Below are 21,119 nucleotides of genomic sequence, written 5' to 3'. Positions count from 1 at the left end.
GTTGATTGATATTATAATGAGAAAGAATATCATCAATTTAAAACATAATACCGACATCAATTTTGCTCTCTTCATTTGTATCAAAAACCTAATCATTTTATAATATCAGCAAATAGTGTTTTGATGACAAGAGGTTGACTTCTGAAAGAGAATTTACTCTTAATCAGGAGTTTATCAAACAGGAGTTTTATTTTAAATTCAACCGAGCAAAAATTACCAACAAAAACCAAGAATTTCTCTGTGACGTAGATCATTGTATTTAAAATAGTTAAGCAGCTGATTCTTAAAGATCTTTTCAATAAGTTGTTTAAGAGTCACATCCAAATACTTAAATCAGAAGTTTAGCAAAACTCTGCATGCCAAACTGCATGAGTTTTTCAAGCTTTGTTGGGACCAAGGTAAACTGCCTCAGGATCTTCGTGATGCCACCATCATCACCCTGTACAAAAACAAAGGCGAGAAATCAGACTGCTCAAACTACAGGGGAATCACGTTGCTCTCCATTGCAGGCAAAATCTTCGCTAGGATTCTACTAAATAGAATAATACCTAGTGTCGCTGAGAATATTCTCCCAGAATCACAGTGCGGCTTTCGCGCAAACAGAGGTTTTGGATATACAGGAGTGCTAAACTGCATCAGAATTTCACAGAACATTTTGAGAAATCCAATAAATGATAATCGGATTTTATTTTTCTCACTAATTGAATGAAACTTCATTTTGCAGTTTAAATTAAAGCATGCAAATTATACATTAGAAATCTACAGTATATATTAGTTTTGGAAGTTAAACTTCATTGATTGTTAAGATGAATCACACAGAACTTCAATATCGCTGCAATAGCCAGTGCATCGAAATTTTGCTTTAAAGGATCTTTAACATTGAAATTCATGAGAGCAGAGGACATTTGCACTTTATTCCACGAATGACTGTGTTGCAAAATGCTTTCTCACAAGTGCATCTGATTGTAGAATCAATCCTTCGGTTTTATTTTAAGATGATTTTAATTTTGACTTCAATATTAGCTATTCCATAGAAATGTACCTGCATCCTGAGTTTTAATTTTCTTGGCTTATTAGTGTACGATATCTGATCAGCATTATTTCAAATGCATTCAAATGATCCCCTATCAGAAAACCCAGGTTGTAATGTCATGGCTTGTACCACTGTATCAAGAATAATTAATATGTAGGTTCATTTATTTTTCATGGCAATTTGAAAATCAAATGAATTTTCTTTTAAATAAGCACGCAATAACTTTTAAACAGACTCTCGTCACCATAGAGAGGTGAGGAGATAATCTCGACATTTTTAATTTGTAGCCAGGGCTGACGCTACCATCAGACCAACTAGGCAGCTGCCTAGGGCGCAGACTTCAGAGGGGGACTGTTGAAGAGAGATTGCAACAGCCCCAGCACCTCTGCATCATAAATGACGTAGTTCTGACTAGCTCACTATAAGCGTGCACGTTAATCTGGTAAGGCGGAGGGAGGAAGTGGCACGGCACCTGTCGAATGTCACACCAGGTATTGCTGCCACGGCTCAGCCCAGTCAGCCCGGCCTATGGCACAAAATAGACTAGGACCAGCACTGTTTGTAGCAGAACCCCTATATAAAGGGGCTTCATGATTTTGTTGCAGAGTAAACAGACACCATCTCCCCTCTGACGACAACTCTTAGATCAGATTAACGGTGAATAAATAGGCTTGGAGCAGGGAGATCAACCATTACAATGGGCGAACTGAATTAACTTTGCCAGCTGGAAATAGTTGTGTTTATCCACCAAATGTTGCCTAAATATTGCTGTATACCAAATGATCTTCCTGCATTTATTTTTTATTCTTTTTGAGCCTATTGAACTAACCTTTTCTTTTAACTCAGTGTCCTCCTGTATTTGTTTGGCTTCAATCCTATTGAGTTTTTTGAGCTACATGGGCGACAGCCAAAGTTATGCATTCTAATAAATAAATTTGATTGCAAAGCTAGAACTCCGCTGTAATTACCAGCCCTGAGTGTGTGAAAGTGGTTATTCAGTTGTGGGTAAGGCAAGTACTAAGTACCGGAGCTTAGCAATGATGAATGAAGTTTGCTATTGCAAAGCTGTTTCACATCGGACCTGTCTCTTCTTTCAGGCTGGAAATTAAATCCAGTGGTCGGAGCTGTCTACGGCCCAGAGTTTTATGCAGGTAAATAATTTTACAAGTCAGAACATAAGTGAAAGCAATAAAGAAACCTGCAGGAAAGCAAAAATGAAAAGAAAACAGAATGATTGAAATGAAAGCAGGTGACAGAGGGAGCTCATTTCTCATTTTTATTTCTTTTTCCTAATTCTGTACCAAATCATTTTTAATGAATACCGCCTTTCATTTCAAAGCAAGGCAAGTCTGTCGAGCTCACTTGATTAATTTATCACAAATCTTTACTCATCCCTAACTGGTAGCACTGCAGTTTACCAAGTTTAAATGCTGGCATGTGTTCTGCATTCCCCGGAGAGGCCATCTTTGCCTGGCCACATTCCTTGATATATTCACACATAATTACAGAAGGATTTAATATACTTTCAAAAGAAATAAATTGGATAGACAGTAATTAATCACTGTTTATCAACAAGCTCTCTAGACTGGAATTCAGTGCTATCAGTGACTGTATATCCAAAGCCATTGACAAGGATTTCCCCCTTCATTCATCTCCAGGCTTGGTTTTATTATAGTCAAATCTGCTTCACTACAATGACAAATGGACCCGTTTAAACAGATTATATCCCATCTCAGCTGCCCCACATAGCCCAATTTTCTGCCCAATATTTTACATAAATATCTCCTTGTTTTGCTTACTGAAACCTTCTTGCAGTTAGAAATTGATTTAAAAACTCTCGAGTATAGTTTTTAAACTGCTGTAACCAGTATCCAATGATCTGCTTGTTGACTTCCAAATAGTTTCATGAATTCAAGATGAACCGCCGAGGGATGATTGCATACAGCAGGCACTATCTGGCACTAAATTTCGTTGAGTCATTATCCAGATTGCAATATGTGAGATCCATCTAGTAGAAACACCGAATAAAGATTAAGTGGAATTTCTTCTATGTTAATATGAGTTCATCCTAAAATTGAGTAAAATATCTCCACAGAACAAACTTATTTTCAGAAAATCTCAGCACAGTGGGGTAAAGGCCATTTGAAATCATATTTTCAGATAGTTTTTTACCTTTTCATTTATTTGTTAGTGGGAAACTTATCTTGCTGACAAGCCCAGCATTTATTGACAATTCCCAGTTCCTCTATGAACTCAATTGCAAATCACATAGGTGTGGTCGCACCTAAGCCAGACCAGAGGAGTTTTTATTGGCTTTCTGATAGTTTCATAGTTACGTTGTTACTTTTCATCACTGATTTTTAAAAAATTCTTTAAACGCATATTTTCCATTTGGAATATCTTCAGATCAAATGCCCAGCTGTTTGGACATTTGATCACTGTTACCTGTTTATCAGAATCAGAATTTATTGTCGTGCAAGAGAGAGATAATGCAAAGCTGTGTGTGTGGCTCATTGTTCATTCAGGAATCTGACGGCAGCGGGGAAGAAGCTGTCCTTGTGCTGCTGAGTTCTCGTCTTCAGGCTCCTGTTTCTTTTGCCTGATGGTAGCAGAGTGAAGAAGGCATGGCCTGAGTAGTGGGGATCTTTGAGGATAGAGGCTGCTTTCTTAAGACACCACCTCTGGTAGATGTCCTCTAAGCCTGAGAGCATTGGCATCTCCATGCTAGACAGTGATGCAACTTCTAATGTACGCCTGTCGAACTCTTCAAGAGTCTGTGGTGACGTGCCGAATCTCCACAAGTTCCTCACAAAGTGTAGCCACTGGCGATCTTCCTTCATGATTAATACATCATGAAGGACATCTTACCTGTCAAAACATGGTCATTGTAAGTCTTGGCCATGCATGTCTTGTGAGGAACACTTATTATTCAGTGGGAATGTGCACATCATTTATACACCCTTGTTACAAACTCACTTTTCATACTTTCCCAGTATTAACAGATCCACATTAGTTCAGCAATTTCTTAATTCTTACTCTTGGTCTTGTTTTCAATTCTCCCCATGTCCTCACTAACTTTCTTTGGTCCTTTATCTCTCTGAGTATCTCCAATGTGCCCAATTATTCCCTCTTCCATCCCAATTTTAATCAATCATTGGTGGTGGCGATGACACCTTCTGCAGTTATGGACTTAAATTGGAATACCCATATAAATAGACTCCACCTCTCTGTCCTATAAAATGCTCATTAAATATGTTATTTTTTGTGGATCTCCCTCCTAATTCCTCCAGGTAGCTCGGTAACAGATTGGCTTGATAAAGCTTAAGTAAGTTTCTTGGGAATATTTTCCACATTAAAGATGCTATCTGAACACGGGTTTTGCTTTTGTTTGTCATTAGCCAAAACTCAAGGGAAGTGTGAAGAATGGTGAGCATTGGTGAACAAATCATATTTCCCTAAAATGAGCTTCCACTTTTAATTCTCCAGTTTTGAGAGTTATTCTGTGCATTACTTGAAGACATTTTGTTGTGATACATAGCCATGTAAATATTATGGCTATTTTTTAGGACATATTAAGTGATCAGGGGATGTCATTTCCCTCAACATAACTCAGCAAATACAGCTTCAAAGGCAGGTAAATGTTGTTGAATTTTGTGCTTTCCTCAAATTTTCGGCTTGCCAATATTTCCTTTAAAATCCTTGTTGATCACACTTAGTGTTGCTGGAAATATTAACCTGAGGGGATTTTCACTTGTTTTCTCATTCATTACTGAGGGCCGTTCCTGAAATCTTAGACAAGCTATTATTCACAGGCCGAATGTTAACTGATCCTATCCTAAGAGGACGTCCACTCAGTGATGTATCTCGGGAAAATAACATCTATGGCAAGCACTGAAATTGCACCCCCATCCCTGTGAAAACTTATGAGCATGGGAAAATGGTAATGGAGAAAACACACACACACAGTTTATAGCAAGCATGGGAAAATCTCACCGGCCATGAAACACACACCTAATACAATTTATAGACAAACATGGGAAAATTGCAATGGGGATGAAATACAAGCACACGCACACACACATAATGAACTGGGTACATACAACAATCAAGGAAAAAACAATATGATACCCGCCACCCCTTGACTCAGTGCAGGCTCGGCTTTATGTTACTAGGGACACTAATTAAATGCTCACAGCCCTTTAACAGTCCACATCTTACTAACAATTTCTCCAGCACCATTCAACGATTCTAACCCTGGAGTGAAGCAGGGTGGTTCCAAGATGGTAAAGAGGGCAATTTGAGGAAATGTGGCACCCATTATGGTGCTGAGGGCTGGGGGGAGGGGTCAAGTCCAGGCCAGGTCATTTACAGGGTACCAATGGCTCAGTTAAGCCAAGGCCCAAGGCCAAGTGCAGGTGGGCTGAGAGGTCCAGCCCAAGTAATTTACAGGGTGCCAACAAGGTTAAGCCAATTACAAAGGCCAAGTACAAAGGAATTTAAATTGGCCAGCAGCAAAGTGTGTACAAATGGGTGGGGCAGGGTGGGGCCAGGCCAAACCTTGATTGGCAGGTGATGTGTCTTCCAACCAGTTAGTAGGCAGTGTTGTCAACTTCACAATACGGCGGTGAAATGGTACTTCTTCAGATTATAGTATATTACCCTTTTCACACATCAATACACTTTTAATTCACGTTTTAAAGATGATACATTTTCCAGTGAAACAAAAGAGTTTATAGAGAGCAGTGGAATAAGTGGCCCATTGAATTTCAAGGGAGTGTGATGGAAACAGGACCCCTGTGAGTGTCAAATGAGTACAAGTAGTAGGGCTGTGGTTTCATCCAAGGGTAGCTGCCCAATTAGTAAATGGGGTACTCAAAGAGCTTGGAGGGAGTCCTGATAAAGTCACTTTTCAACCATATGTCAAACAATTAGCGGTTTGCGGAGTTTTATTGTAACTCTTGCGAACAGCAAGGGAACTAAAGTCAGACAGGAGATTACAGACGCTGTAATCTATATCGAAATACAATTTACTGGACGAACTCAGCGGGGCAAGCATCAGTGGGAGAAAAATAATGCTTGACATTTCGAGCTGAAACGCTATCAAGACTCAGGCCTTAACACTGAAAGATCTTGTTCTCTTTCAGTGGGTAAACTGATTTTCAAGGAGCCTAAATTTAAAAAAAGCCAAATGCAAAAAAATTATTTGAAGCCTGCCCCTTGGCTCCACTTTCTCTTTGAAATTGGTTTTTAATTCACTTTTTTATATTGTTTTCAGCTTTTTTTTAATTTCTAAAAATTCCATTATATTTTAAAAGTTATACTTTAACAATTTTCCACCCTTTTAAATTGAAAAGTGTTCCAAAGGTAACGACACACAGCTCAATCCCGGAGTGGTCAGGCATTATTGGGAAGGGGCAATGGACAGGGCTAGGTCGAATCAGTGAGGCCTACACAGTCGGGCATCTGGAGTTAGATGCAGGGGGGGGTGGGGGGAATAGACGGCCAGGACTAGGATCGATGGGCAAGGCAAGGATAGTGACACCCCCCCCCCCCTTCAAGTGGTGCCCAGGGCACATGCCCTGGCTATCAAACCTTAAATACACCACTCCAGCAGCACGGGAAGTGGGTACCTTGGACAAGTGCTATTTTAAGTTTATACTTCTCTTGCCAATCTTTCTACTTTTCTACAGTATTGATTATTTGTGGACACAAAGTTATGATTTGTCCTGCACTATCATGTCCAATTTGTTGATGAGTCTTGGCTCTTCATCCACTGTCAATAACAAGCCAGTCCATTTATGTCCCACTGCCCCTACCCTACTCCCTCCCCATTAATGTGGTCCTCACCATTGGTCTGCAGAGCATTGGTTAAACTGGGTTCACATGTAGTGTCAGTTAAACATTTGAAGCAATAATTTATGTGCAGTGTTATCAATTAGTTGATTAACCCAATGCTGAACGAGATTGGAAAGCTTGCTTATTTTTGTTCCACTGATGTCAGCCATCTTCCATTGAACATTAACAATACCCGATCAAATGTGTGACTGATTCAAAAAGATGATTAATCCACTGTTTAATCTTCTCTTGATTAGCATTTTAATTGAATAATCAGCACAGCTGCGATAGCTCAGTCACTTGTTCTTGGTTGCAATGAAGTAATTGTGATTGAGAGTGCTCTGATCCAAACAATTCGACCCTGAAAATAGATTAACCAAACTGTGAATGAGAATGTCTGCAGCAAGAAGCTTCAAACGATGGGGCATAGTGCAAGGAAATATCCCTCCATTGTGGCGCTGACACAGAAGGGATTATTTGGCATCTATCATCTGAATTCTGCTCCAATCTTTAAAATTATCTACATTATATTGGGCACATTAACCGCAAGCATCCATTTTTCTTGGCTTTGCAGAAATGTGTATGATGCACCGATAAGTTGAATACTTGCTCACAAGCCACACAATGGTGCTCAAAATGTCACCAGAGAGGCCAGAGTGGCCAATGTGAGTAAGTTTGTTAATATTCTGGTCAGTACAAGTTCTGCCAGCATGTCAACTTGTCAGTTTTGTGCCAGAAGGAAATATAAACAGTGGCTTGATGCAAAGGATGTGATATTCCATCAGTGATGTGTATTGGATCCCAGGTTGTTTATTAGCTCCTTCTGTTCGGCAAAACCGAAGCAGCATTATGCCACCTCCAGCTGCAAGGGACAAGGCAATTAGGATCACTTTGGCACTGGACTGAAATTTTCAAGACACATTTACACTGCCATGATTAGTCTGGTTTAACAAGGGTCTTAAACGTTGTTAGAGAGAATTGATGAGACTGTGTTCTCGCCATGCATGTGTACCTTTCTTAGCTTTCACATCTCCAGAGGTGGTCGAATCACCGATGCCTGATCCCTTAATGACTATTTTTGTTCCCAGAGAAAAGCTGTATTCATTTCAGGCTTTATATGCCAAGTTTCTGCTCGTTCCACAATGGCTATAAAAGAATTTCCTTCCACCATTCACCAGGCAAACTTTGGCAAAGGGTCAGGAGTTCCTATTTTCACTCTACCTACAGTGGGACTTGGGACAGGGTGATTTGGCAACAGACGGATTAAAAAGAGCCCACACCAGCTTCCATGACTTTCTTGCAGATAAAAAAGAAGAATATTGCCTAATTGGATTTGCACTTAGAGAAAGCTGAGGGGTTCTGGACATACTGGAGACAGAACTCTAGTGTGCAGAGACAAATGGATGCCAGGAATGATGCTTGAACCCCATGCTAAGTGTACTGTTGTCCGGATGCTGCATACCCTGTCAGGGTCAGTGCTGCCATGATCCCTGATTGTAGATTGACAGATGAAAAACTTCAAGGCCACTGATCAGTGGCAGCTACAAGGTCATGAATACAAGGTGCTAAATCTTACTCCAGGACACAGGCAGATGCTGTACATTCAGATGTCCTGAAGGGCAGCATGGTAGCATAGCAGTTAGTGCAACACCGTCACAGCGTGAGCCACCGGGATTTAGGAGTTTGTACGTTCTCCTCGTGCCTGCATGGGTTTCTTCTGGGTCCTCTGGTTTCCTCCCATCCTTCAAAATGTATCTGGGTTGTAGGTCAGTTGGGTGTAATTGAGCGCACAAGTTTGTGGGCCAAAGAGGCCTGTTACTGTGAGATATGTCTACATTTTAAAAATTAAAATAGTTTATTGCATTTCTGAGGAGCACCCTGTTTTAAGTCCCACCTTCCTTCTCAACATGAGATTTTAAAGGCTTCAATGCACTATTTAAATAGGAGAGCTGCTGCTATCAGATCACACATATTACATTAACAAAAGCAAATTACCTAAACCTTGCATTTTGCAACATCTTGCTGCTTCCAAACTTGTTGCTGCATTTCCCTTCATTCTAGCATTAATTATACTTTAAAAATAGGTTCATTGTTGACTGAAAAGGACGGGAATATTCCAAGGTTGTGAAAGGTGCCTCTTAATTGCAACCTCTTTATTTAAACATTGGGAGATACATATGGGTAAAGCAACTGTGAACAAGTTTTCTCTGTGAACAGAATGTAGCAGGGACGAGGTGGCAGACCGCAGGAGGCAGAGGGAGCTGCAGAATGCCAGCGCAATTACTTTGAATAGATCATCTCAAAGTATATCTTTGTGGAAAGAATTTTGACAGGAAAATCAAAGATGAGCTTTCAAAATGTAAAATGCTCATCTTATCAGCTGATTTTAGGAGGTATGCAAATTCTAGGAATCAAAGAAAGCTGAAAACAAAATCTGTCTGTACAAGTGTGTTAATGCCAACGAGATGCGTGTATGGAACTCTTCATGTGTGAGGTGATTTGCTCTTTGTTTAAAATGCTTTTAATCTGTGCAGTTGACTCATGGAAATAGTTCTGAGTGCTGTAGCTATTTTGAGGTATCCAGAAACAGGAACATTAAAATGGATTTAAGGATTGGATCAGTCGGTCCGGCTGATGTAAGTGGAATTCAACCTGACATATTCAATGCAAAGCCTATTGTCACACTATGCAAATCTATGCAAAATTACACAAAATGGCAGCATTTAAAAATTCTAAACAAAAATCTAAGCCTTTAAACCGAGTCCAATATTAAATATTAAAATACTGAATGCATATTCAGCGACTAAGCATCTCCTGCTCATGAAATGCACCTGATAAAAAAGCAGATCTTAGTATTTGCAGAAGGTAATTGATTAAAGTAAAGAAACTTTATAAAACAATCACTGCCAAATGGTTGTCCATCGCCATGTTCGCAAGCATGTCATGCTGCTCTGAAAATTGGTGGGAGCAGATATTTGAAAAAAACAGTTGCTTTACATTTCAGGAGGTCAATTTCCAAAAGAAATCTTTCCAAAGATTTTCTCAGACTTTTGGTCCATTTCTGCTGCTGGAATATTTTCTGAATTTTGATTTTAGGTTTGCAATATCCATAATCCATTGACGACTAATGCAGTGCAGTAGCTGATTGTTTGCTCAAGGTGCCAGGAACTGCAATTTTCATAAACACATGACTTGAGCATAAATCTTGAAACATAACAAGACATTCTACTAAACCGACAATGCAAAAGTAGACGATGTTTCGTGAATAATGGATCAGAATGCAAAAGGAGGAACGTATCAGTCAATAAATGCAAATCATTCGATTACAGGGGTAGAAACTGTGCTGCAAGTTGTTTTCATTTCCTTAGTGAGAGACTGAGTTCCAGAGGGAGCTGGGCTCAGAGACAAATAGTAGGCATCAGGATGCAATGAATGGAGAGGGGCAAGAGAATGTGGGAACACTCTTGATCTTATATTGGAAAAAAAACATCCTCTTTGTGATTGCCACAGGTTAGCTCCCAGTAAAACCAAGGCTGTTAAATCTTGCTTAAACAAACACAAAGCCGTTTATCAATGCATGCAAGCAACCACATTTGTCTTCCTGGTACTTCTTGCAGATTTTCCGAGACTTAAGGCAAGGTGAATCATTTTCCCTTCAATTTCAGCGATGGCTTCCAACCTCACAATAGTTCCCATGAGTGCTCAATTTTGGAAACATGTCAAAGTGAAGGATAATATAACCAGGTGATTCTGTTTATGGCTCCAAGAATTAAAGGATCTGGTTCTCTCCGCTGGAAAAACTGGAGTTTATTTCCAATTATTCTTTCTTAAAACCTCTTTATTTCTTGACCGTCACCGAATTATAAAGTTACTTTGCTCAGAAACAGGCCCCCATTGAGCCACCATGTCTATACTAATCCCATTTACCAGCATTTGGTCCATGAGTTTCTATGTCTGGATGATTCAACTGCTTAAGTGATATTAGACCACCTGCCTCAACTTCCCATAAGGTCAAAAAAAACTCCTTCAGATCCCCTCTGAACCTCTTAGCACTTACTGTAAATATTCGTGTATAATGCATTTTGTGTATAATGTGACCCCCTCCCATTTCTGAGGGGAAAAAGGGAGAAAAATTTTACCCCCGTGCATAATACGACCCCTTCCCCTCGCCCACCCGAGTTGCACTGGTATCTCTCTCCCCCCTCGCTCGCCTGAGTCGCGCTGCCGTCTATCCCCCTCCTCTCCCCCAACCTAGTCACCCTGCCGTCTCTCCCCCCTCTCCGCCAACCTAGACACCCTGCCGTCTCTCCCCCCGCTCCCGCCCAAGTTGCGCTGGCGTCTCTCCCTCCTGATTCGGACTGCCATCTCTCCTCCCTCCTCCCCCCCCAACCTAGTCGTGCTGCCGTCAATGTAGTCGGCTACTGATAATGAGTGGTTCAAAGTGAACCAGCAAACATCGTACTACCCACAGAGCTTTCAATGGTTGCATCTTCAAGTTGTATAGAATGCATCTGCAGCCACCTATTGTTAAACCTGGCAGAATTTTTTTTAAATTATAACCACGTGTATAATGCGACCCCCCACCCCCTACTTTGAGCTCAAATTTCGGTACAAAATTTTTTGCATTATACTTGAATATTTAGGGTACCCCAAATCTATGTCATTCAGTTTAATGTACCTAAACTAGATAAAATATTACTTACTAATCATTTTATATATTCCTTATCATCTTGTCCTTTAAGTTCTTCTCATAATCAAGGCCGTAATTAAAATTTGAGAGCTCTGTTAATCTTTAGACATTGCCTTGGTACTTTGTAGCCTTAAGCCCCTTTCAGACTTGCGCTCCAGTAAATCGGCCGTTCAGTGTCCCGGGATAGGAATGAGGGTTTGGCCTTTCACACTAGACCACTCCTAACTGGGACACTGAACGCTTTCACACTTGCAAGGGTTTATCCCTGACGTTTGGTCTGTTCTACCTTTAATAGGAAGTGCCTGCAAAGCACTTGCCCGTTTCACACTTGCCTGATCTCAAAGCCGGTGCCTACAGAATCCCAATTCAGCAGATTTTGCTTTCACACTTGCCACTTTAAAGGCCAATTGGCAATTGATTCCTGGGATCACTGACAAGTGTGAAAGGGGCTTTAGTAATGGTGACTTACCTGGTTCCATTTCCATTCATGGTATCAACATGATGTTAAATAAGCCTCTAGCTCACCATGGAAGGGGAAATGAGAAACATAAACTTTTCATGGAAGTCATTGAACTGAAACATTAACTCTACTTCTCTTCCTTCAGATGCTGCCTGACATACTGAATATTTCTAGCATATTCTATCCCATTGTAGATTTCCAGAATCTGCAGCATTTTGCTTTTGACGTGTTAATTTTGATTCGTGTCCCACATCAAAAATTGCAGAAGAGAAGCAGGCTGGCAGACATGCATTCAAAATACCAAAGGATTTTGCTGTGAATGAAGTAATTTTTAAAGAACCATTGTAATAATGGTTGTGTGGCAACACAAATTTCCAAATCTGAATTGGATAACCATCACATTCAGTAAAACTCTGATAATACCATGGGTCAGCAACTGACTCACCGGCTAATGTTTCCGAAGCCACTTGAAATTGAACTCGGGTCCTAATTCTCTCAGTCCCTTTCAACTCATTGAGCCCTAGTTTCTGCACTCCCTTGAAACTTAATGAGGTCACTAAAACATTATTATAATACAGAGCATTATTTGAAAGAAGTGAATTGAAAGTGTGCTGGTATATTGGTAAGAATTACATACATCAGTCAGGAAAAAGCACTAGTCCAGCCCAACTAGAGAACCAAGCATGCCAGATTAATGTATTTTATTTTGTAGTAAAACCCATGGTGTCCGGCACCTATGGAGATTGATAGATGCCGGAGAAGTGATTTTTCCAGTTGCTTGAGACTCACTCTTACAATGCCTAACTAATACACCTGAACTAAGAATATACAGTTTAAAAGACAAAAGTCAAAAATGCCATACTGGACTTAGATGGAACAAACTTCACTTGCATGAATATATAAACCTTAAAGAATTGTACTTTATTTTCAGTCATATTCTTTGAAAACATTTAACCTTTGCTGCATATGCAGGTTCCTCCCCCTCCCCAGAGCTAGCTGAAAGATGAACAATAGCATCATAGATAATTAACCCAGCCCCCAAGATTACAGATAAAGCCTTACTAATATACTTAATAATATACTATAAAGGTAAAGGTTCTTACTAAGCAGGGATAAGGAGACACTTTAAGAGAGTCACCCCAACAGCAAGTGGCATCAAACAGCTCTTCATCCTGGGTGACACCATTTTATTCAAATACAACTTTATTCAAACAGCTGAAGGCACGACCCAGGCCCTCTGCTGGCTGAATATTTGCTCCCATCTTCACCAAAGATTTAAGTGTTACTTCACAGAACATTTACTTTTACATTTTTAAACTTTTATTTAAATGTTTATTTATTCTTATTTTATTTATTTATCTATCTATTTATTTCTTTTACTCTATTATTTTGCCTGTTGCGTGACTTTGCCAGTTACTTGAATTCTGGATAACAGGGGTTTTACTGTACTTTGTTTATGTTGACCGGGATATTGCAAGTAACTCCCCAGCTTTCTTAAATAGTACTTTGGTGATAATTTTCAAAAATGTTAATTTAGACCTGCTTTCAGCACAGTTACAGGCTCTTTTGGCCCACAAGCCTGTGCCACCCAACTACACCCAATTGACCTACACCCCAGGTATATTTTGAATGGTGCTAGGAAACCAGAGAACCCGGAGGAAGCCCATCCAGATACAGGGAGCAAGTACAAACTCCTTACATACAGTACCGAATTGGAACCCCAGTCCATGTCATGGGTGCAGTAACACTATTTTCCTCACCACTACATTAACTGTGCCAACTTCACAAGCAGGAAAAATAATCACCATTTCATAACATCCCAAAGGCACTCAAGTCTTGGCTCACTTTTTGTGCTCAAGTAGTTTTGGGCACACATCTTTTCACTTCGAAGCGAGCATGCCACACACTTAGCCATAGCTGTGGGGACCTCAGTTTGCAGCGTAAATATCCAGAGATCAGGGATTCATCCTGACCTGGGTGCTGTAAGTGTGAACATTCTCCGTGCAACAGCCTGAATGGTGTGGTTTCACTCCTCATCCCAGAGATGTGTTGGTTTTGAGGTTAATTAGCTTTCTGCAAACTGCTCGTGGAGTGAGTGATGGGAGAATTAGAGTGTTAAGGGAATGTGTGAGAAATAGGTTACAGGGGAATAAATGGTGGGATTAGATTGAGATAATTGCTCTGAGAGCTGGCATAGACGATAGGTCAAAATGGCCTCCTATGTTGTAAAGAATTGCTCGGTTAGTATCACCTATTAGTTGATATCATTTAAAGCATTGCACATGATCATCTTGCATCCCTCCTTTCTTCTATGAATGTTTGCTTCCTTGCAAACATTACTTGTTCCCACTTCTGCAAAATTCTTAAGGGATTTGACAGGCTAGATGCAGGAAGATTGTTCCCAATGTTGAGCAAGTCTAGAACCAGGGGTCACAGTTTAAGGATAAAGGGTAAGTCCTTTAGGACTGAGATGAGGAAGAATTTTTTCACTCAGAGGGTGGTAAATTTATGGAATTCTCTGCCACAGGAAGTGATTGAGGTCGGTTCCATAGCTATATTTAAGAGAGAGTTAGGTTTAGTCCTTGTGACTAGGGGGATCAGGGGGTATGGAGAGAGAGCTGGAACAGGGTACTGAGTGGATGATCAGCCATGATTAAAATGAATGGCGGTGTAGGCTTGAAGGGCCAAATGGCCTACTCCTGCACCTATTTTCTATGTTTCTATGTAAATTGACTCAATTGGTTAATTATTCCTAGCTGATCTGGAAGCAGCAAAAAGAATAAAAGTTATATTCTTCAATTACTTGCACTCCAACAAGGGGTAACAACCCTGATGCCAATAAATTCCCTTCACATCTGGTTTTGGACTGGTTAAAAGATAGCCACACCAATCTAATCCATTTGGTGCATTATTCCACAGGTCTTGTTGCACTTGAATTCGCGCCAATCACGATTAATTTCTGTGAAGTGAAGGCCAGAATTTAGTCATTCTTTTCTAAGTCAAAGATATGAAACAGTGTTTAAATCTGTTTTAACTAAAAGGCAGTTTAAGTGCTGCTGCCTCCACGTCCAGGAATCCAAGTTTTGATCCTGATGCTGGGTGCAGACTTTGTACATTGGGTGGAAAACTATTGGAAATTCTCAGGGAGATGATTTAACTTCCTGTGGGAAAGCAGGAATGGATTTGAGATGGCATGACTTTGTTCAAGGGAAATACTGTCTCACAAATTTGATTGAATCTTTTGAGGGGTTAAGTAAGCGTACTGATAAGAGGAGTGTTGAAAGTATTTTCTTTATGACCTTCAGTAAGAAGGTCCTGCATTGGAGGCTTGACCAGTAGGTTAGAGCCCATGGGATCGACAATTGGGATCTAAAATTGGTCTGGTTATAGGTGGTTATTCAAAGTTGCCTTTCTGGTTGGAAGTCTGAGAGTAATGGTGCACCACAAGGATTGGTTCACGTTTGTGATGAATATGAATGACTTGGTCAAGAAAGCAAAAAAATAAATAGAAGGAATATATGGCGTCTTAATGAATGGAGGGGTCAAGTCATGAAAGTAGAAGCGCAGAGGGATAAGGTGATGAAGAAATCAGATGAGATGCTTTGGATCACTTTATCATGGTGCTTTGACAATGAATCAAAAGCATACATATCAAACTTAGTCCTAACTTTTAAAAGTTTAAGTGAGATTCTGGATGAAATCTGTGTGAAATTTCTCTCTGAAGACTGTTTTCATGTGAGAGCCACGAGAAAATGTGGGACTTCACTTACATAATTTTATTTTGATTTCATTTTAGAGACACAGTACAGTACAGGCCCTTCTGACCCACCCAAATACACAAATTAACCTGCAAACTCCATACATTTTTGGAGGGTGGGTGAGAGCTCACATAAAAAAAACCCATGCAGATCACGGGTAGAAGGAACAAACTCCTTACAGACAGATTCGAACCCAGGCCACCGGCACTATAATAACATCGCACTAACTGCTACAAAATGTTTTGCCTGCAGTTTCCTATACCTGAAAAATAATTACTTCTACCAATGTAAAATTTCAGTCAGGGACAAGATCTCTGTGTATGGTGAAAGGAATGTTCAAATCTTGCCAAATGCACTCGGAGAGAACACATCTCAGCCCAGTGATGCTCTTTACTGCAGTGTCTTATCTTGAATAGGCCCAACACAATAGTTGTCTTCTAAAATCCAATGATCAATTTCACTAGAGTGGGCAATGAGTTTGTCCTATTTCATGCAAAATACAATTGATATCTAAAAGAATGGGTTTACGAGTTTGCAGGAAATAGTACTTAGCAAAGATCACCTTGTTTTGTTTGCAAAGTACTTTTCTGTCTGAGAATTTTCTACATGAGGCATGTTAAAGGCACGTAAGGATATGGTTCTAATGTAGGCAAATTATATTATTGTAGATGGTTGAAAATGGGTGGAGAGGACGGACCTATGTTGCCATACAACTCTGTGACTCGATTACCAGTAAATATTATTACAAATTGTTGTGAGGATGACTTAAAATATATTTTGCAACAAGCTGATATATCAGTACCATTGCAGTTAGATCAATCAGCCACTCTTATTGTCAGTAATCCACTGAGTGCTTTTATGTAGGATCTTCAGTCTAGGAAACCAGTACAGAAGAGACAAGACAACTCACTGCTGGGACACAAATCATGTCCAGAATCAAGCAACAGAAAATAGATGACTCTCCCTTCAATATAATTTCTCACTCCAGAAGTATTATTAAATGAGCCCAGCTGCAAGTGGATACAGCAAATACTCCTAGATTAAATCAGAACGTGGTTAGAACATAAGAACATAATAAATAGGAGCCTGCTCCACCAGTCAGTGAGATCATGGCTGATTTGATGATAAGCTCATCTCCACCTCCCTACCTTTTCCCCATAGCCCTTAATTTCCCTACTTTGTAAAAATCTATCCAATCTTGTCTTAAATATATACACAGAGGTCGCCTCCATTGCTTTAATGCGCAGCGAATTCCATAGATCCACCACCTTCTGGGAAAAGCAGTTCCTCCTCATCTACATCCTGAATCTATGACCCTAGTTCTAGTCTCCTCTACCAATATGATCAACATACCTACCTCTTATTTTATCTATGACTTTCATAATTTTATACATTTCTATGTTTCTATAAGGTCCCCTTTCATTCCTCTAAATGCAAGCAAAAACAGTCCCAGATGACTCAATTTCTCCTCATAGGCCAACCCCCCTCATCTCTTTGGTGAACCTCCTCGGCCTGCAAAGCCAGTACAAGAAAAGAGACCAGAACAGTTCACAGTTCTCCAGATGCAGCCTCACCAGTTGCTCTTAAATTCATTCCCTGTAGAGATGAAGGCCAACATTCCATTTGCCTTCTTGATAAACCGCTGCACCTGCAAACCAACCTTTTGCAATTCATGAACAAGTCCTCCCAAGTCCTTCTGCATGGCAGTATGCTGCAATCACTTGTCATTTAAATGATAATCTGAATTATTATTGAATGAGATGCAGAGTAAAGGTCGTCTGTGTACAGTATTCTCCCTCAGTCTCCCTGACCCTCTACCACAAAGCTGATCATCTGAATATGATAATCAAATAATTACCCTTTTTCTCCTTGATCAGCAAGGGTTGGATTGAGACCATCCAGCTGATGTTACTTAGGTCAGTGATAGCCCAAAAATGTAGTCCTTGTTGCAACAAAATCTGGGTTAAATTCGAATGAATGAAAATAACCATGTGTAACACATTGCTCTATCCACATATATATTATTCATATTCCAATATTTCCTTGCATTGCAATACAATAATGAAGTATCATGCACCCAAAGTGATAACTTGAGACCAAGTTTGATTTTAAATGACAGAACATCCAGTATGATGTTGCATTGGCGACCTCCAGTGTGCTGGGGTCGTTTATGTTTAAGGAAACATTTCAGCCTCATCTTCTATTCATTAATCACCACTGAGTTCAGAATTATTCAGTGTGTTTGAGAATGCAGTTCACATCATGGAATCATTTGTGTTTAATTCCTTGAGTGAATTACAACTTTCAACTAACAGCAGCCAACTCCTGTCAGATGCCTGATAATCGTGTACTGCTCTGTAAGAGTGAATTGGTGTCTCTCGGGGATCGGCAGCTGCATGCATGTGTTATTAAGATGCATTATGGAGTGTTGCTTTCTTCAATATATTCGTCAATAACTATTCCTGTTTAATCGCTAGTTATCGCTGCAGATAAAAATCTGGACCTTGGCTTTTCCTGGTCCTTTATGACCTACATTATGGCCCTCAAAATCCTGATAAAGGGCTCAAGCTCAAAATGTTGGTTTTCTTTGCAATGTAAAGTATACCTTTTGACTTGCTGAGTTTCTCCAGCATTGTGTTTTTACTTCAACCACAATGTCTGCAAACTCATGTTTTACTCAATCCTGGCACCAGTTCTCCATGAATTTCTTATTGTTTGTTTTTTATTGATTAGTTCTATTTGATGTTATGGTCCAGAAGATTTGCAAAGAACACTATATAACATTACTTCCTTGATGTCTCCAATTATTCAATTGGATGTCAGGCTCAGATTGTTATTCTCATACCTGAAATTTGTCCACATTTCACATTCATGTAACTTGCCAAAACAATTATTTCCCTAACCTTAAAACTAATTCCCTTCCCCAAAAGGATTCAATCACTAGTTTTCCAAGTCTTTCACTTGTTGAATGCTCTCTTGCACAGAATGTCTAGGAGGCAAAAAGATCAGTGTTAAAATAGCCAGTGCACCAGGGGATGAACTACGACTGCATCTTCCTTGTTCTTTCACCGTTACTTCCTGCCTTTTGTATGAACTAGGGGAATTAAAATGATTTTTTTTTGTTCTGTCCCCTAATTATTTATTAAAAGCCTTCCCCGTGAGCTTTTGCAGGAGAGCAGTTAAGTTCTACATCTGGGTAATTCAACAATGGAGTGGATAATTTTGAGTAAGATAATATTCATCAGGAGTTCATTGTTAATTGTTAATACTTTAGGTGTAGTTGGGGTTGGTTGAAGCTAGCCATGAGACTTAGCTTCATAATAGAAGTCATCTCATCTCTCACCTGTGAGTCTTGCTGCATTCCAGGACATCAGCACAATGTTGTAAAGAGATGAGCAACTTATATTCTGAGCAGGACAGATTTCTCTCTTGTCATGCAGCATTAATTGATACGCATAGTTGTTACAATTTAAATTATAATGACACATACCCACCACCCTAAGCTCAATGGACTTCCTGTCTACCATTGTATGCTGAGGTTTGTGGAATGGGGACAGTGTTGGGACAGTAAAGTCTTTTCATCAACTCCTGTAAGAACTTTCTTCCCCATCCCTAACAAGGCCCATCGACGAGATTGCTTCCAATATTTATGATTTCTTTGTCTCAGGGTGCACCAGCTTCCCACCAGATAATCACCCTGAACAATGAATCTTGTGTTCTTTCCTGAATTATGGCCAGGATTTCTGTCAGCCTTGTCCTGGGCAGCACCATTATTTCCTCCTGCTCAACATGAAATAGGCTCTTTGGCCCACCCATCCATGCATTTAAACGAATCTTACACTAACTCCACAGTATTATCCCTGCCTTCAGGAAAATTAATATGGGGGAATCACGCCGTCACTCTCAGTCATCTCAGCGATCTGCATCCTGCACCACCAGCTTCCCCCAATATTCCTCCCTTAACCAGCATCTCCTCCTTAACCCATCACCTATTCCCCCCACCTACAAGTCCTCAACCTCATCCCCTGCAGCTTACCGGAACCCCTCACCCTCATTGCACCACTCATCCCTTCACCACTCACTCCTTGTGGGAGTGTAGGAATATCAGAATTAGAAGCCGGAGTCCATTCAGCCTCTTCTGCCATTGGTCAAGATTATAACTGATCTTCTGCGCCATTTTCCTAAAATACAAATATTCTGTTAATTCTTAAAGTATCCAGAAAAATATTGATTATTTTTTGAATGAACACAATCTCAGAGTTTCCACATCCCCTCGGGGTAGAAAATTTCAAAGGCCTCATGACTCTCTGAGAAAAGAGGTTTCTCCTCCTCATTGTCTGAAATAGCCTACTCCTTCTTCTAAATCTGTGATTCCCCTCCTGCTCCCAGGCCTCTCAGCCAGTGAACACATCCTCAGTTCATCCAGCATTTCAAACCTTTGAAGGATTCTGTCAGTTTCAACCTCCTCTCATCTGAACCGTAGCACTAAGACTGTATTCAAATTCTCTCAGAATTAGAGCTCACATGCCAGTTGCTCCCTGCTTCGGCTGCATGTTGATTTCCTTGAGACTTACAGACATATTTGCCAATCTCTCTTCATTTAACAAATGATCCAAAATCCTTCCCAATCCTCTCCCACCACCACCACCTCTTATCCCTCTCTCTTCACCTCCCCCTTCTCACAGCTTCCACTCCTTTCACCCTTGCACCTATCGCCTCCCATCATCCACCTTCACTCCTGTCACCTTCTGGGAATCGCTCGAGGCATTCCTCTTTCTAAATACACTCCAAATTCATTCCTCTCGATCGTGCTTTTAATCCTTCCCTCTTGCCTTTCCCTCTCCTAAATGCCCTCCTTTGTTTTCCCTCTAAATCCCTTTGAGATTTATCTGTACCTGAGCGAGTCTAGAAAGGTGTAAGTTGGAAGAAAGATTTTGCTTGAGACATTTTTCTTTTTGTGCAATATGCTACATAACGGGCTTGATGAAACACGTGCTCCCATGAAGCAGTGAATCAATTTAGCTTCTAATTGAGCTGTAATGAATGTATGGCCCACGAGTAAACCTGATTTTCCTCTTTGTCTCCAGTCACTGGTTTTCCATATCCAGCAGCTGGTGCAGCTGTAGCTTACAGAGGAGCTCATTTACGGGGGCGAGGTCGCGCTGTTTACAACACCTTCCGCGCTGCACCTCCACCTCCACCTATCCCAGCGTATGGAGCGTAAGTATCAGTGCAAAATTTCTGGATTTATCAAACCTTTTTATCTTGCGGTCCTTTGTAACATCTTTAAATTGATGTGAAATAATAGATGTCCAGTATCTGTTCTGTGTAAGCTGCGACTGA

General features: G+C 40.3%; 1 protein-coding gene across 14 annotated transcripts in view; it reads left to right on the top strand.

The window, feature by feature from the left end:
- rbfox3a (RNA binding fox-1 homolog 3a) overlaps positions 1 to 21,119 on the top strand; it is a 644,989-nt gene that overhangs the window by 566,827 nt on the left and 57,043 nt on the right. For all 14 annotated transcript variants that reach the window (XR_011354963.1, XR_011354964.1, XM_069930251.1 and 11 more), the window contains 2 exons: positions 2,131 to 2,184; positions 20,864 to 20,996. Coding sequence is in view for 12 of the 14 variants with exons in the window: in XM_069930251.1 (XP_069786352.1) it covers positions 2,131 to 2,184; positions 20,864 to 20,996 (187 nt within the window). In the remaining 2 variants the exon portion in view is untranslated. The remainder of the gene's footprint in view (positions 1 to 2,130; positions 2,185 to 20,863; positions 20,997 to 21,119) is intronic.

The sequence above is a fragment of the Narcine bancroftii genome, chromosome 3 (genome assembly GCF_036971445.1).
Source record: "Narcine bancroftii isolate sNarBan1 chromosome 3, sNarBan1.hap1, whole genome shotgun sequence".
NCBI classification, from domain to species: Eukaryota; Metazoa; Chordata; class Chondrichthyes; order Torpediniformes; family Narcinidae; genus Narcine; species Narcine bancroftii.
This window is presented reverse-complemented; position numbering and strand designations above follow the sequence as displayed.